A 15,499-nucleotide genomic window follows, 5' to 3' on the forward strand; every position below is an offset into this window, starting at 1 on the left:
ACAGTCGCAATACTCTTGCATTCATTCATTTGGCGGAATAAAAATACACTATGAAACATGGCTGCCTTCTCGACAGGACTGACCAAACTATTTTCTCATTATACTTGTAATCACAATTTTACAATTGTGTATTTTGTACCTACTTTACAGTGGATTACATCTATATACTGTCAGTATCTCCTGTATAATACAGATATTCTCCTAAGTACACTGCAGTACAATCATCATGTATCACTTTTATGTAAAAGCCTTTTTAAGCGTATAATTATAAATAAATAAATATGTTATATACAAAATAGTAAAGGATGTACGATTGCTATTTGTTGAAATACGATACAGTTAAATGTGGAATCATACATAAAGATAGCAGCCAATAAAATCCTCACTGGGTTATTTCAAAAATAAAAATAATATGATAATTGCAAACAACGATACCGAACTTTTGTTTCTCTTACGTGTTTTCCCCACTCCGCCCGCTCAATGAATAAATCCTATTGTATCTTAAAGATCTTCTTCTGTTGTACTAAGTGAGTAATAATGTATAGGAATTGCCCTATGACTACAGAACACATGCATGGTCCAAGTACTACATATTGACTGCTTGTAATTTAGATGTTTTTTAGAGGAAAGACTAACATTCCCGGGTTACGAATAACCTGACAGTATTTGAAAATCTCCTACTACCAATACAGTAAGCGGAAAATGTTGCTTGTGTTGTGATGGAGGACTAAGCAAGCCGAGGAATTGAACACACTACGCCTGGGTGGGACCCAAACGTGATGTCAACTCAGCCACCAACCGGTTAGATAATTGAGTATTTGCTTCTTAATTTATTAAAACTTTATAATACATAATACAGGTGGGCTTTTTTCTACCAACCAACCCATGGTATTAAGTTTATAAAAATATAAATAAAACATTTTTAATTAAAAATATTTATTTGTTTCCGATTTTGTCAAAACAATATGCATAACATTTGAATAATATTTGAATTCTCTGTAAGTTTTTAAATGACAATTATGAAAAATTATCTTTTTTGCTTTAGTGTAACAAAAATAATTACTTATATTAATTCAATGATGTCACAAGCTAAAAACAAATATTTGTTTAATTTACATTAAATAAAGTAGTTTATAGCATTTCGACATCAAATATTGAGACATTCTAACTTAAGTTTTTTTAAGAGAGTTACATAGTGTTGTTAAACATTAGCAACTGCAGGAATAATCTTTTCGAAAATATCGATTCCTTTGAGGAATATGTCGGCGTGAATATTCTCATTATCACTGTGTAGTAGAGCGGGGGTGTGGTTCATGGGGGCGAATCCTATGGCAGGGATACCAACTAGGCGAATAAAACGACTGTCGGTGCCTCCAGGGAATACAAAGGTTTTCAGTTTAATATTCCTGAAAACATCAAAATATTTTAGAAAGCTTTATCAAACAAAATATTATGTATAACCTATAATCATATACAGGGCTAAACCAGTTTTTGAGTCGTTAATAACAAGATGTATGTAGAAAAAAAGCTTACAAATCATCAGCAGCTTTTTTAAACACAACCCAGAATGGATTAGAATCGTCAAGTCTGGTAACTCCATTTTTAGGATCTTTCTGTTCATATTCAAGTGTTATTCCTTCACCTGCTTCTGCGCACCAACCTTTGATCTGTAATTTTTTAAAGTGAATCAAATGATACTGTTATGTATGTAGTAATATTACTGACCAAAACAATTCAAAAAAGTATTCCTCTAAAAAAAATTACATTGTTATGAAGTAAGTATTTCTGTAGAATTTAGCACTGGTTATTTTATTAATTTCTCTAAATAGTATAAAACAAGGTCACTATCTGCGTCTGTCTGTTTGTGCGCTTAGTTCTTTTAAACTATGCAACAGAATTTGATAGGGTTTTCACTATGATTTAGAGAACTTCTTCCGGGAGGTTTATATATATAATACATGGAAAGTAGTAAAATTCGAGACAAGCTAGTTAATTTATATTATTGTTTTCAATTTACAATATAAAAAGGACAGATGATTTTAGAAAAACAGAAGGGGGAAGTAATGCAATGACGTGATTGTATCAAGTATAATGATGTTAATTAAACTTATTATCAATATATTGTATGTACTAACCATATTCTCAAACTCAGTATGGTCTACATCCACGGCTAATCTGATATCAAACATCACAGTGAGTGATTCTGGAACCACGTTTGCCTGAACTCCTCCCTAAAATAAATATTTTAATATCTGAAATAATGAATTGAAAACAAAAGGGAAAAATATTCAATGAATTTGATCATCATAATCATAAAACCTAGATAAAAACATATAAATGTATACATATACATGTATTATGTTTAACACGAATGTACATGAAGGAAATTAAAATAATACTCACAGAAAGCTTGGTCAGATTTACAGTTGTAACGTCTGAAACAGTTAAGGAAGGGTTGTCTTTCAATATTTGCTTCTGGCTTGCACGGTAATCCATAAATCTGTCAATTATTATTCGCACCTAAAAATACATGTTTTATGAAAAGATCATTTTCAATTTTATGTAAAAGATTCAGATAAAAGACAATGTGTTGACAATTTATAAGTAGTTAGGTTTAGTTTGACAAAAAAATTGTAAAGTGGAATTAAAATTACGATGACAACACCGAATTTGGACCAAATTATAGTACAATCAGAATTCAGATGAAAAGTTTAACTTGATTCCCGAATTTGACATTTGATGGGAAAAATAGCATAAGTCAATTATTTACCATTTTTATTAATACTGTTTTTGCTTAAGCTCTTGTAGGTCAACTATCCTTAACCTCTTGAATGCCAGCATATCCTTAAGATAAATTTATTTATGTTATAATCTACGCGGAATAAATTGTAGAAAAAAAAATCGGTTGATTATTTCAATATAGGTACCAAGCATATATTTTTTCTTTCGTGTAAAAAAAAATTAAAGAACTACCTATATTTTTCTATGGTAAAGTTGTTGAATTCCGCCTTATGTAAAAAAATAAAATGCATTAAAAAAGGAACTCTTGAATTTGAACTTAATTACTTGGGTCTTAATTACTAGCGCTTGGGTCTCACCCGAGCGTCGCGTGTTCGATTCCTCGGCTGGCTAAGTCCTCCATCACAACACAAGCAACATTTTCGGCTTTCTGTGGTGGTAGTAGGAGATTTTCAAACATTGTTGGGTTATTCGTAACCTGGGAATGTTTGTCTTTCTTTAAAAAAAAAAAAAAAAAAAAAAAAAATATGTGATAAATATTTAAACTAGGGAGAAGTAAACATGCACAAACTAAATTATTAGGTTTTTTTTTTAATAATTTATGCATATTTCCTAACCTTAAAAATTAACTTTGATTGAGAAAAAATTGAACTTTAAGAATAAAAATAACATACGTTATAATCTAAACGTTCATAGATGGAGGTAATTTAACTGTTTTATTCAAATACACTTTTTGCAAGTTATGCTTTATAACATTAAGATGAATTATTTGTTAGCGCCCGTATATAGGCAATTTCTATGTCTGGATTCCCTTTTATGTCGTTAAGTATGTTTTCAGCTAATGCTTTTTTTATAAAACTTTGTAACTTCATGTTTTATAATTAATATACAAGAAAAATTTTGTGAAGCACAAAAAAGCGACATTCTAATGATTTTTCAAATCAACATTAACTTTATTATATAATGAAGATCAAACTTTAAAATTGAATTTACTCCAAAGCATGTATTTGTAAATCACTAACTGTTGGCAGTAAACCCACCATACTATATGGTAGGTTACATACTATTTTTTTAAATACATGATCACATTATCTAGTAAAACGGTACAATTTACAAAAACTTAATTTTCCATAAAACAAGTAAGTTATCAATAAAATAGAATAAGCTGGTGCGTGGCAAAAATTATGCATCAGCCATCAAGAAGTTAACTCTTCAGGCCTCAAGCCTATTTTGACCGAAGGTCAGAGTATTTCCGCGTTGCAATAAAATCCAAATAAATGGAATATTTCTGAATGTATCCGAAAACTGAAAACTGCTTTAGAAAGGTGATGAAATACATATTCGAATTATATTATAAGAAATAAACAAATATTTTTTTAATTACAACTTTTTTTATGCGTACCTATATGAAAAAAAAATTAAATGGTTCACTCTACGTTTTTTGTAACTAAAATTACTGATAACGAAAAAATATAACAACACACCTATTTTATTAGACATAAACGATAATTTCACCTTACTTTTTTGTCGTTTCATAAAAAAATAATTAGTAAAAATTGCAGTCGGAACCTTTGGTTTCATAAAGGTGCAATTTTAATTGTACTATGGTTAACTTCTAGATTTGAATATAAAGCGTGGATTTTTTTCTTTCTAACTCCAATTAAATCATATTTCTCATCCAAAAGCGAACAAATTTGCCAGAAGGGTTAAGGTTATATTAAAAAAATCATTTTTCTGAATATTGTGGGGAAACTACTTTTTGTAGATTACATACATATTATCTGGTCATACGGTATAATTTACAAAATCGTAATTTTGCAAAAATCGTTATTACAAAAATAGAATCAGCTGGCGCATAGCGATAATTTGGTGCCGACACACGCTGAGTTAAAGTGCATATTTCTTCCACATCTTAATGGTAAACGGAACATAAGAAATAATCTGTACATTCAGAGAAAGTGCCAGTTTAATTATTTAACAAAAAACAATTTTTGCAAGTAATGCTTTAAAATATTAAGATGAATTATTTGGTTGTAAAAAGTGTATTTTCATAAAATAATCAAATAAACGCCATTTATGAATGCGTAGATTATAACGTACGTTACATTTAGCCTTAACTATTAAATAAATTCTTTGATATGTACATTTTAGAAACATGAAAAATAAATCTATACATTTATCTCACTTACAAGACGTGCAAAAATAAAAACCGCCGCTTGCAATTGTTTCATTCCTTTCCCGTAATTCGTGGCTCGGTTCGCATAACGTGAATAAAATGCACATGAACCATTGTACTTTTTTTAAAGTTACAACCTTTTACTTTTGAATCATCTCAGTGTTTCCATTTAACCCTTGGGACCTTCTAAGACCCAAACAGTCCCAAATGCCGTGCGCGCATTATACTCTCCTAAGACCATATTTGTCCCAGAACGACCGCACATTATTAAAATACATATATCTCTCTTCCTCTCATCTAAAAATTAATTATTTCTTTTATGTCAGAAAGAGAACGAAATAGTGCTTGTTATGGTCTTGATTGAAAAAATGGAAGCTTGTAGAAGGTTCGATCCGTGCAAATCAACAACGTCTCAAGGGTTAAAGCAATGTATATCTACAATTATTTGTACATAGAAGTGTATAAGTTAAAACCTTTTCTCCTGCTGTGTTTGGCAAGAGGGAAGAACCATGACCAGTTTGTCCGGGACAAGTAAGCGCCAAATCTGAAATACAAAAATACAATAAAAACGTTTTATTAACGGTTAGTAGGAAAATACCATATAGGTCGGTTTGGTATATGTATAAAAAATATAAGACTTATAATAATACGAAGAGAGTAAAACTCACGCCAAATGCTCCTCTCAGCATTAAATACATAAAACTCCTCACGAGGCCCTGGACGTCCTTCGTCCAGTGATAAACCAAGTTTCAGAGCTCGGAAATCATCCGTCGGAACAAAACTTTTCATACCTTGTTTGCCGCCTATCTCCTCCTCTGAAAAATATAAATTTAATTTTGAAGAAAACAAAAACCATCAAATGAATGATTTCGCTTTACACCTGCCTTGCATTTTTACCACGTCTGTTCTTTGACGATAAAGTTTTATTTCATCAACTTGTAAAGAATAGAGTAATATCCCTGTTTTTTATTAGTGAAAAAAATTACGATAATGATAACAAATAAATTTTCTACGTCATTTTAATGGCGGCAATATTGATTTTCTTGCAAAACGAGATGTTCATTTTTGTTTGTGAATTTAGCGGCCTTGACATCATGTCGGGTAAAGTCGGTGACAGCCGTCTTACCAGACATTGGCGGTTTCTTTGGCCATAATGTCGTTGTAGCCAGTTGGAATCGTTTCAGAATGTACGATTTAATTTTTTTTTTTTTTTTAAAACTATGCGATCAGAATTAGAAAAAAGAACTTCATATCTTTCGCACATTTTAAACATTATTCATAGTTTGTAAGAATACCTCATTAAGAAAAAACATTCATTAATTTAAGGACAGCTTGGCTTTGAAAAGATAATAAGACGAAATATTAGACATTGAAATATAATATTATGTAGACTTCCATTACTCACCAGGAACAAAACTAATATGGATGGTTCTCTTCAAGCGAGTTCCATTTGCTTTGAGTTTTCTGACAGCCTCCAAGTATTGCATGCCTATACTTTTCATATCCTGGGCTCCTCGGGCATAGATTTCTCCATCTTCAGTCAAATGGGCGCTGAAAGGGGGGTATGTCCAGCTCTCCTTAAAATCATTATCAATAATTTGCTAATTGTTTTATATGAACCTAAATATGTACACAGTTAATGGTTAAATGGAACCCAAGCGGTGATTACTGATTAGAAGAGAGCAAAAGTAACAATAATGTTATTCCCTCTTAATTACAATCATAAAAATAATTATAGTAAGTAATAAGAGTTACAAAAATTATAGTAAAATAATAAGAAAAACAATAATGATAGTAGAGTAACAATCATTTCATTACCCCTTACTTATAATCGTAACAATAATAATAATAAATAATAAGATTAACAATTTAAATCGGAAAAATATGTTGTTCCCCCTTACTTATAATCATAACAAAAAATAATAAATATTATATACTTATAATCATAAAAAAAACTTATATCATTGATGTCGCTATTCCAAATTCCTGTAATATTTAAAAATCTGTTAATGAAAAAATAAGAAAATACACAGATTTAGGAAATGAGATAAAAAGAATTTGGCATTCTCAGACCATAAAAATATAACCATTTGTTATTTCGGCTACTGGCATTTTAACTAGCTCTCTCATTCAAAATTTAGGCGTATTAGATCTATCAAAAAAATTATATTTAAAAATGCAAAAATCAGTCATTTTAAATACATGTAGGATAACGAAAGATTTTTAAAATATTTATGTTGAGGGATCAGTAGGATTTATAGGCCCTGTTAGGAGTTCTACCGAGCCAACAAACCCTCTGATATGAAAATATCTGGAGTCGATGAATTATTTTCCCATTTGATCTCTGGTGAGTTGACGTGTTGTTCTTGTATTGTTTTGTATTTATTTTGCTTATATAATGCACTTGCATAATGTTGATTGACTAGATGATCATTTGTGGAAAAGTGTGTGGAAGGGTTTAGTTTTTCCTATGGGGAAGATTTAACCCGGACATAAAAACGGAAAAAAAAGCATAAGAGAAGACAGACCTCTGTAATGTTCCAAAGTCTGCTAATAATTATTTAGAAAATTCGCCAATTCAGACGCTACACAGACTAGGTAATAATTATAGTTCATTCGATGTTTACTGCCACCACTCAGCGGCCAAACCAAAAATAAACAATTGTATCATAATATTTGTAACTGATCCACAAAATGTCTTTTTTCTTACATGCATAGTTTATCCTTTTAAAAAATTTTTTAAGTTCCTGGAAACACCCAATCTGACATAATAAATGTTTGTTTATTACAAATTTGCTTTACAACAAACCATTCTTTTTATTCCTATACTAATGTTAAGCTATGTTCTGTATAGTACCCAATCTAGCATTATAAAGGTTTGCTAAATACTAACACGTTCTGTTACTAAATATTGTTCCGCTACTACATTCAAAGTACCTTTATTGTACTCTTATATTATTATCTCTTTATTAACAACTTTACTATTACATGAATGTACAACAACTCTCAAAGATAACTAATATTGTACCTGCTTATATTATCTGTACTCGGCCTATTATGATGCCGTATTAAAACGGGCATAACTATACTAATGCGGAACCGGTGCATATATTGTAATAATACTCTAACAAGCAAGACAAATGGTATTTTATGAACTCACTGGGTAAACAGGAACCACATCCATATGAGAGTTGAGAAGTATTGATGGCAATGAGGGATCTGTTCCTTCCCATGTTATGATTATAATAGGTTTCCCAGCCACAGGCGAATAGACCTTGAAGGGCAACTCAAGCTGCTCTGCCTGCTTTTTCAGGAAGGTTATGCAATCATCTGTAAATAACAATCAGTACATTTTGATAACTCTATCAAATTCTAACCAAACATACTCCCTAAACATTTATCGAAACACAGGTGCGGTTTCCATAATATTATTTTTCTTGGTTTATGTTTTCAGTGTTTATGTTTATGTGTTGATATAAATAATTAATAAATTGCAGTGATATGGGTAAATAATTTTAAAACACTCTTTACCAACCATAGTTTATATCCGGATGAACAGATGGAATTCTGAGGTATTCCCGGAACCTCTGAATCGCTGGATTGCTTTCCCAATCACTTAGAGTTGACATTTTCAATTATTACTCGATTCTTTAAATGAACAAATTAAGTAGGTGTGTAAGGTTAATTCTCATTTGGTAGCGTATTTATAACAAATACGTTTCCACTGAACAGGAAATACCTAGAAGTATGATTTATCCTGATTTCAAAGAAAACTGTAATGTTCATCATTCAGCACCTACTCTCAAGCCGCAGAGAGGCCAATGAAATTGTTTACCAACAGGTAAACAAAAGATAAAATTTCGATATGTGAAAAGTTTGATTAAGTTTTGAGGTGAGGGAAAAGTAACCTTATTTTGAGAAACATCTCCCCATGACACTTTTCTACCAGTTTATTTATTCAGTGCATATTCCCATAGCCAACCACATAATCGTTTAAATGTTCATATCTCCTTCTAATAAATCAATGGTTAGATTATAATATTATTGTTCGAAATTTAAAACAACATCCTGTTTTTAATAAATAAGAAACATTTCAGCAGGTACTTTTTAAATATTGGATCCTAACAAAACCCACAAATAAACCACTAACAAACTTATTAATTTGTTTTACTGGTTTAAATAACTCAATTCGGATTTCCAATGTTTAAATAAACCTACGTTTCAAAATATTGTGCCTTTATTGTCCATAATGTTGCTGCAGTGTGGAGGATGTACCTACATAATATTTTTTTCTATTATTGAGAATTTAATTTGGTCACTATAGATTTTTCCTGTTTATTTCACTCTTTACTATTTCTCCCTTTACAGTAAATTCTGTTTTTATGCAGTTTTGAAATAACACAGACAACAAAGTATGGTGGTAATATCCATTCTTATTAGAATCCTAGAATGTTTTCCACCCCTGTGCATACAATACCTACTCAATACGTAATAGTGTAGGAATAAACAATAATCTGGTGTTTTATTTTTGACATTCTGGAGTGATTTTCACACACAATATCTATCTATCTCTCATTTCCCAATAAATGATGTATTTTTTATTAAGATTCGGAAAATGAATTAGCCGTGTACCAAATATCCGGCATATACCTTTACCAGACAGCCGGATGTCCGGTCAGTGAACTTGAAATATGCATGCAAGAAATGATACGTCCAAGGAGATGGTACGAAATATTGACCCTTTGGGTCTAGTTATAGATAGCGCTTCCCGACGTGTGCCTGGGGTGTGCCTGGGGTGTGCACCAGGGAGCGCGTTTTAAATAAAAATATATTTAATTTTGTCTACCTGTTTTATTTACTTTTCAACTATCCGGCTTCGGTCGGGTAGTAATAAAGTGGCTGGATACCGGATTACAGATACGATTATACTTTTTTTTACATTATATTAATAGTATTGCATTATGAGTTGCCCTTTCTTCAATTAATCAAGCATCCCTACGACTTCAAATCATAGAGGACACACCGCATCGATCACGCAGCAATATTATAGCGTAAAACATGCCTTGGTCACGTGCAATCAGAAGTATCACCTTATATGGTGATACTTCATGTGCAAAATGGGTACCCAAAACCATTTGAAATGCAAAATGGAAATGGGTCAAAACTTTTCCATTTGAAAATGCAAAATGCAAAATGGTTTTTAGAAAAGCATTTCAAATGCAAAATGCAAAATACCTATTTTCAAAATGCATTGAAAATGCAAAATAGTTTCTCAGGTCAAACAATCAAAATAATTATAGAATTTTTAAACAATTTTGTCATTTAATAATGGACATCAATGTAGAACAAACATATTACATGATGGTAAATCCAAAAACACCACGACTACGGATTATGAAACCACAAAAAATTTGCGCGGTACTAATGTTGCAAACGTAAAAACATAGAAACTGCTATCTAACATTTAATATTACAGCGTCATGGCCCCATGTTGAGTATTTGAATCAGTATTTTTTGTAATGGTATCACTCAATTGCCAGGGCTCCAACAGGGAGCAACTTGACAAATGTAAATTATCACTCATAGCGAGGTTGAGGACCGACTGATATTTGGGGCTTATGAAAAAAAGATGAGTGGAGATAGTACGAAGAATGTTGCAAAAAAGCATTTAAAATGGAAAATGCATTGAGAAAAGCATTTAAAATGCAAAATGGTTTTTAGAAATGCATTTCCATTTGAAATGGATTTATTTGAAATAAAGCACATCTCTGATGGTGATAGATGATAAAAAGCAGTAAGCGCTAACGCAAAAATCATGCCATTAAAAGGGATGATTAACTACGGACGAGGGGGAAATAAGAAGGGGAGAGACGAAACAGGAGGGAAAGGAGGAAACAGAGAGGGAGACAGAGAGTTCAATTGCGGGAACCCTTCACTTCAGTTCCGAGAGCCGTCGACTTCAGTAGTGGGAGGGGAGACGAGCCACCGTCCACTGCACATAGCGGCGAGGCCGAATGCAGATTTACTCACTCTGGAAAGTTGAACCACGCGATGGAGACCAGAAAAGCAGCCCAATCGTCCCACATCGGTTCACCGCATTAAGCACTTTAAATACCTACTACCTTTAACAAACGTAATGAAAAAGAGCCAGTAACTTACAGCATACAATTTTTTTTTTTTAATTGCCGACTCCCTGGGCTAAAGGTTATAAAACCAAATAAATAAATATCTAAAAAAATAATTCGAGATTGTTACAAGGTTATCATTGAATGTACATAGTAATCATAAAACGAAAAATCTAAAAAGAATTATTAGAAGTTGTTAAAAGGTTTTCATGGAATGTATATAGTTACATAAAAACAGGAATTTTATAGGAACTTTATATTCACATAAATGCTAGTGTCTAAATCTAAAAATAATAACATATCAAAAAATAGTTTAAACAAAAGTTATTGATAAACTAAGCATGCGTAAAACATAAGCAGTTTTAATAAGAAAGAGTAAATATCTATAAATTTAAATAACACATGTATATAAATAGAGTTGAGAATTAGACTAAGAAGGGTAATTAGACTAAAACTAGTAACTTACTGATCCATGCCCTTTTTTGTGTAGTAACCATGTGTTATGTTTAGGTTTTTTTGAGTGTTGCAATAAGTGGTTTCTTTTAGGAAGGTGTTGAAAATGAGAGGTGCTAGGAAGGTTTCATGCTTTTTGGCAAAGGTCGAATTAATTATTGGCACTTGAAGTTGATTATGTGATTTTGCTATTGTGTTATGTGGATGAGTAACGTGGTATGGTGAGGATTTTATGCAGTTTATATGAATGATCTTTTTAATGAATAGTTTCCTAATTTTAATAAAAGGAGATTTTCTGTTGGATGCAGATATGAGTTTTTGAACATAATCCAAATTAATGTTTTATGAGTTGTGTTGAGGGGCTTAAAAAACTTGTCAGTGGCTCTCCACGCTGATAAACCGTACGTTAAAAGCCTTTGACATAGTGCAAAGTAAACATTTTTTATTTGTTTTTTTGACATGATGTTTCGTATCGTTTTAAAAATGAATGATAGTTTACGGATTTTCTTTATGGGCAAGTTAATGTGAAGTTCCCAGCCTAGATACTTGATATTGTCAGTATGTTCTATTTTTTCGCAGAGGTGGTTTGAGGGAGTATATGGGTTTAGGTATAAAGGCGGAAGGGATTTTGGTTGCCCAATGATGGTTTTGCTGAATGTTAGGTATTTTGTTTTTTTTTTGTTTGTTTTGTTTTTTTATATATTTAACGCCCAGAGGGCTTTTACATGGTTGGTAGTATAATTTTAATTTGACAGATACTTTGAAACATAAAAAATAAAAATAAAATTACATTTGATAAAAGCTATGCAACAAGTCATACAAACACAAGAAACAAAAACAGAAAATTACAGCTATTTGTAGGTTTACATGATGTGTTTAGGAGTATTGTTGAAATAAATGTTTTAAATGATCCACAAAACTTGCCAAGTTGGTATTGAATATGTCAACATCACCCAAGTAATGATTTCCCATGGTGTGAAGTCGTTGTATCGGAGAGTGGGCAATGTAGTTACGCTTATGTGTGCTGCTGTAGAATATTTTATTTTGTCGTGTTGTTACTGTGGGTGTATGTATGTTTATAAGTTGCAGGAGTTCACAACAGTCGAATTTAAGTTAAGTATTTTGAATAAGAACGTTAAATCGTTTATTTTACATCGATCTTCTAATGTATGTATTTTTAGAGTATTTAATAAGAAATTGTATTTTAAGTCTTCGACAGGGATATTTAATTTAAAATTTATAAAACGTAGAAATTTTTTTTGTATTCGCTCAATGTTGTTAATGTGAATTTTGTAAGATGGAGACCAAACTACTGAGTTATATTCAATTAGACTTCTTACTAGAGATACGTGTAATAGTTTAATGGCTTGTAAAGAATTAAAGTTTTTAGTTGTTCTTAATACGAAGCCTAGTGTTTTCATACCTTTGTTCACAATTTGATGGATATGATTGGTGAAACTTAGGACGGGTTGTTTCGGAGAATCTGAACAATTCATCAAATTTCAACATTCATTTTCAAGTTCTGTGAAAGACTTTTTCAAGTTCTGTTTTTATTTCAGTTTTGTCAAGCAACTAGCCTACAATGATATAAAAACAGAACTTGAATAAATCTTTCACAGATCCCGAAAATGAACGTTGAAATTTGATGAATTGTTCAAATTTTCCGAAACAACCCGTCCTTAGTTTTTCGTCCAAAATAATTCCAAGATCTCTCATTTCCGTGACTCTTTCTAAAGGATTTTTGTTTCTGAAGAAAGTCAAGGTTTTGCACTTTACTACATTTAAAATTAAATTATTTTGAAAGCACCAATCTCTAAACTTACTAATATTTGACTGTAGTATATGGCAATGATTTATATCAGTTATTTTCTTGTATATGTAGTTTGATGTCATCTGCAAAGAGCAATACCTCAACATCGTTGAAGCAATTGGTTATATCATTGATGAAAATGAGGAACAAAACCGAGCCAAGGTGACTACCTTGCGGTAGGCCACTGGTAGCCCGGAAAGCTTTCGACATCCAAGATTTTATTTTAACGAACAGTTTACGATTTGACAAATAGCTACTAACCATTTTAGCATGTTATCCCTTATTCCTAGAGCAAATAGTTTTTGGATTAGTAGTTTATGGGATACTTTGTCGAATGCCTTCGAAAAGTCTGTATATATACAGTCGACTTGTTTATTTTCTGCAAATGATTGTATAATGAAGTTTTGAAATACCGTTAAGTTAGTTGCGGTGGATCTTCCTTTGATAAAACCATATGTTTTTGATTAATTAATTTTATTAATTTGGGATAGATTTCATCAAGGACCAATGATTCAAAAAGTTTTGGCAGTACTGACTATATACAAATGGGGCGATTATTAGCTATGTCAATATCGTCTCCTTTTTTGTAGATCGGTGTAATGAAGCTAGATTTCCAGCGGTCTGGAAAATGTCCAAGGGACAAGAGACGGTTAAATAGTAATGTGAGTGGTTTAGATAATGTATTAGAGCATTTTTTGAGGAATATTGGTGGAATGTTGTCTGGGCCAGCGGATTTGTCAGTGTCTAAGGAAAGTAATTTTTGTTCGCAACACTTTTGTGTGATTTGGCAGTTTGTTAAGTTTGTGGTCATATTAAATTTGTATTCGGGTATTTTATCATCTGGAGTGTCTTCATCATATACATTTTTGAAGAAGTCCGAAAAAAGGTTTACAATATCCTGTGTATTGTTTGCACTGATTCCATTCATTTTCATTATTGGCAGGTCGTCTGTGTTTTCATTGTTCAATTTTTTAAGAAATTTCCAAGGTTTTTGGATTTGTTCGATGTTATTGTGTTTCGTGGTTAATTTTCTTGCTGACAACTTCTGTTTTATTGCAATTAAAACTCCTCCATCTCTTGACTTGGAACTTGATCTGATGTTTCTGTCGCAACGGAATACTTTGTAGTTAGTAAGACCGAGTTCAGTCGATTTGATTTCCGAGTTTAGCCAGGTTTCCGTAAGTATAATGATGTTCTGATGATGAGAAGGTAGAGCTGCTTGTAGGTCATCGAGTTTTGATCGCAGTCCGCGGATGTTTTGATAATAGATTTTTATAGTTCTGGTTCGGTTAGGTGGGATTGCTTGAATATTTTTGTAACTTCCTAGTTTTTTGGTCGATTCGGCACGATTCGGGGGGTGGAGTTAATGTATTTTATGGTGACATCTTCACCATTTTCTTTCCTTTTCTCCAGCTGAACCCTCAGATCGGGGTAAATTCTGACATTGTTCTTGAGAAGACTTCGTTTGCTTAGAATATTTCTCGATTGTGTTGAATTTTGTAGTTCAATTTTTATTGGTCTAGGCTTGTCATTTAATAATTTTCCAACCCTATAAAATTTAGAAATATTTTCATTTGCTGAATTGTCGATTACACCGATTATACGTTTATATTATTATACGTTTTGGGGATGTTTAAGGTAAGAAAGTTTTTGTCTAGCAAATTTTTTATTTCTGAAATACCGGTTTCCGCACTTTTGAAGGCCTTTTCCCAACTTGGAGCTTTGACTAGAATTACCGTATCATCTGCGTAACTAATTACCTTATAGTCGATAGATTCCATTTTAATATTTCAGTAAGTTATTTTATGTAAATTAGAAATAGAAGGGGACCAAGGACGCTACCTCGAGGGACACCATACTTAATTTCTTCCAGATCGCTGTAGCATTTATTTAGTTCTACTATTTGTTTTTTGTTTTTAGTATAGCTTATTAGCTAGATTTATTATTTAGTTTTCTAGATCTTGTTAAGGCTTTTGATACTATCTCTCGTACAGAATGTCATGAGAGATAGTATCAAAAGCCTTAGCAAGATCTAGAAAGACTCTGATCACCTTGGATCCTTTATCTTTGTTTTTAACAATGTAATTAGTTAATTCAGAGATAGCCTGTTCCGTACTCATTTTAGCTCGAAAACCGAATTGACACTCTGAGAGTAAGTTATGTTTATCAAGGTAGATTAATAGTCTTTTTTCATTG

The 15,499-nt window shown here is 31.9% G+C and overlaps 1 protein-coding gene across 2 annotated transcripts; it reads right to left on the reverse strand.

Annotated features, from left to right (window-relative positions):
• Nucleotides 1-951: 951 nt before the first annotated feature.
• On the reverse strand, nucleotides 952-8,571 carry LOC149421244 (aminoacylase-1-like). 2 transcript variants are annotated; one of them, XM_089635438.1, is made up of 9 exons: nucleotides 8,451-8,571; nucleotides 8,076-8,245; nucleotides 6,321-6,492; nucleotides 5,707-5,730; nucleotides 5,389-5,459; nucleotides 2,404-2,520; nucleotides 2,136-2,231; nucleotides 1,534-1,667; nucleotides 952-1,406 (listed from the first exon to the last, which is right to left on the reverse strand). In XM_089635438.1, exons 1-9 carry the CDS (start codon nucleotides 8,542-8,544, stop codon nucleotides 1,202-1,204), a joined length of 1,083 nt encoding a protein of 360 aa, XP_089491564.1. In that variant the 5' UTR covers nucleotides 8,545-8,571; the 3' UTR covers nucleotides 952-1,201. The 2 variants fall into 2 exon arrangements, with proteins under 2 accessions (XP_089491564.1, XP_089491563.1); XM_089635437.1 differs by having other exon boundaries at nucleotides 5,584-5,730.
• Nucleotides 8,572-15,499: the final 6,928 nt, after the last annotated feature.

Source organism: Hesperophylax consimilis, chromosome 9 (assembly GCF_061612785.1).
Source record: "Hesperophylax consimilis isolate HC1 chromosome 9, BYU_Hcon_1.0, whole genome shotgun sequence".
In the NCBI taxonomy this organism is placed as follows: domain Eukaryota; kingdom Metazoa; phylum Arthropoda; class Insecta; order Trichoptera; family Limnephilidae; genus Hesperophylax; species Hesperophylax consimilis.

Coding starts and splice junctions, on each gene's coding strand:
- LOC149421244 (XM_089635437.1), bottom strand. CDS start 8,544: ATGTCAACTCTAAGTGATTGGGAAAGCAATCCAGCGATTCAGAGGTTC. Junction 5,460..5,583: donor TGCTGAGAGGAGCATTTGGC/GTGAGTTTTACT, acceptor TTTGTATTTCAG/ATTTGGCGCTTACTTGTCCC. Junction 2,521..5,388: donor CAAACACAGCAGGAGAAAAG/GTTTTAACTTAT, acceptor ATGTATTTTTAG/GTGCGAATAATAATTGACAG.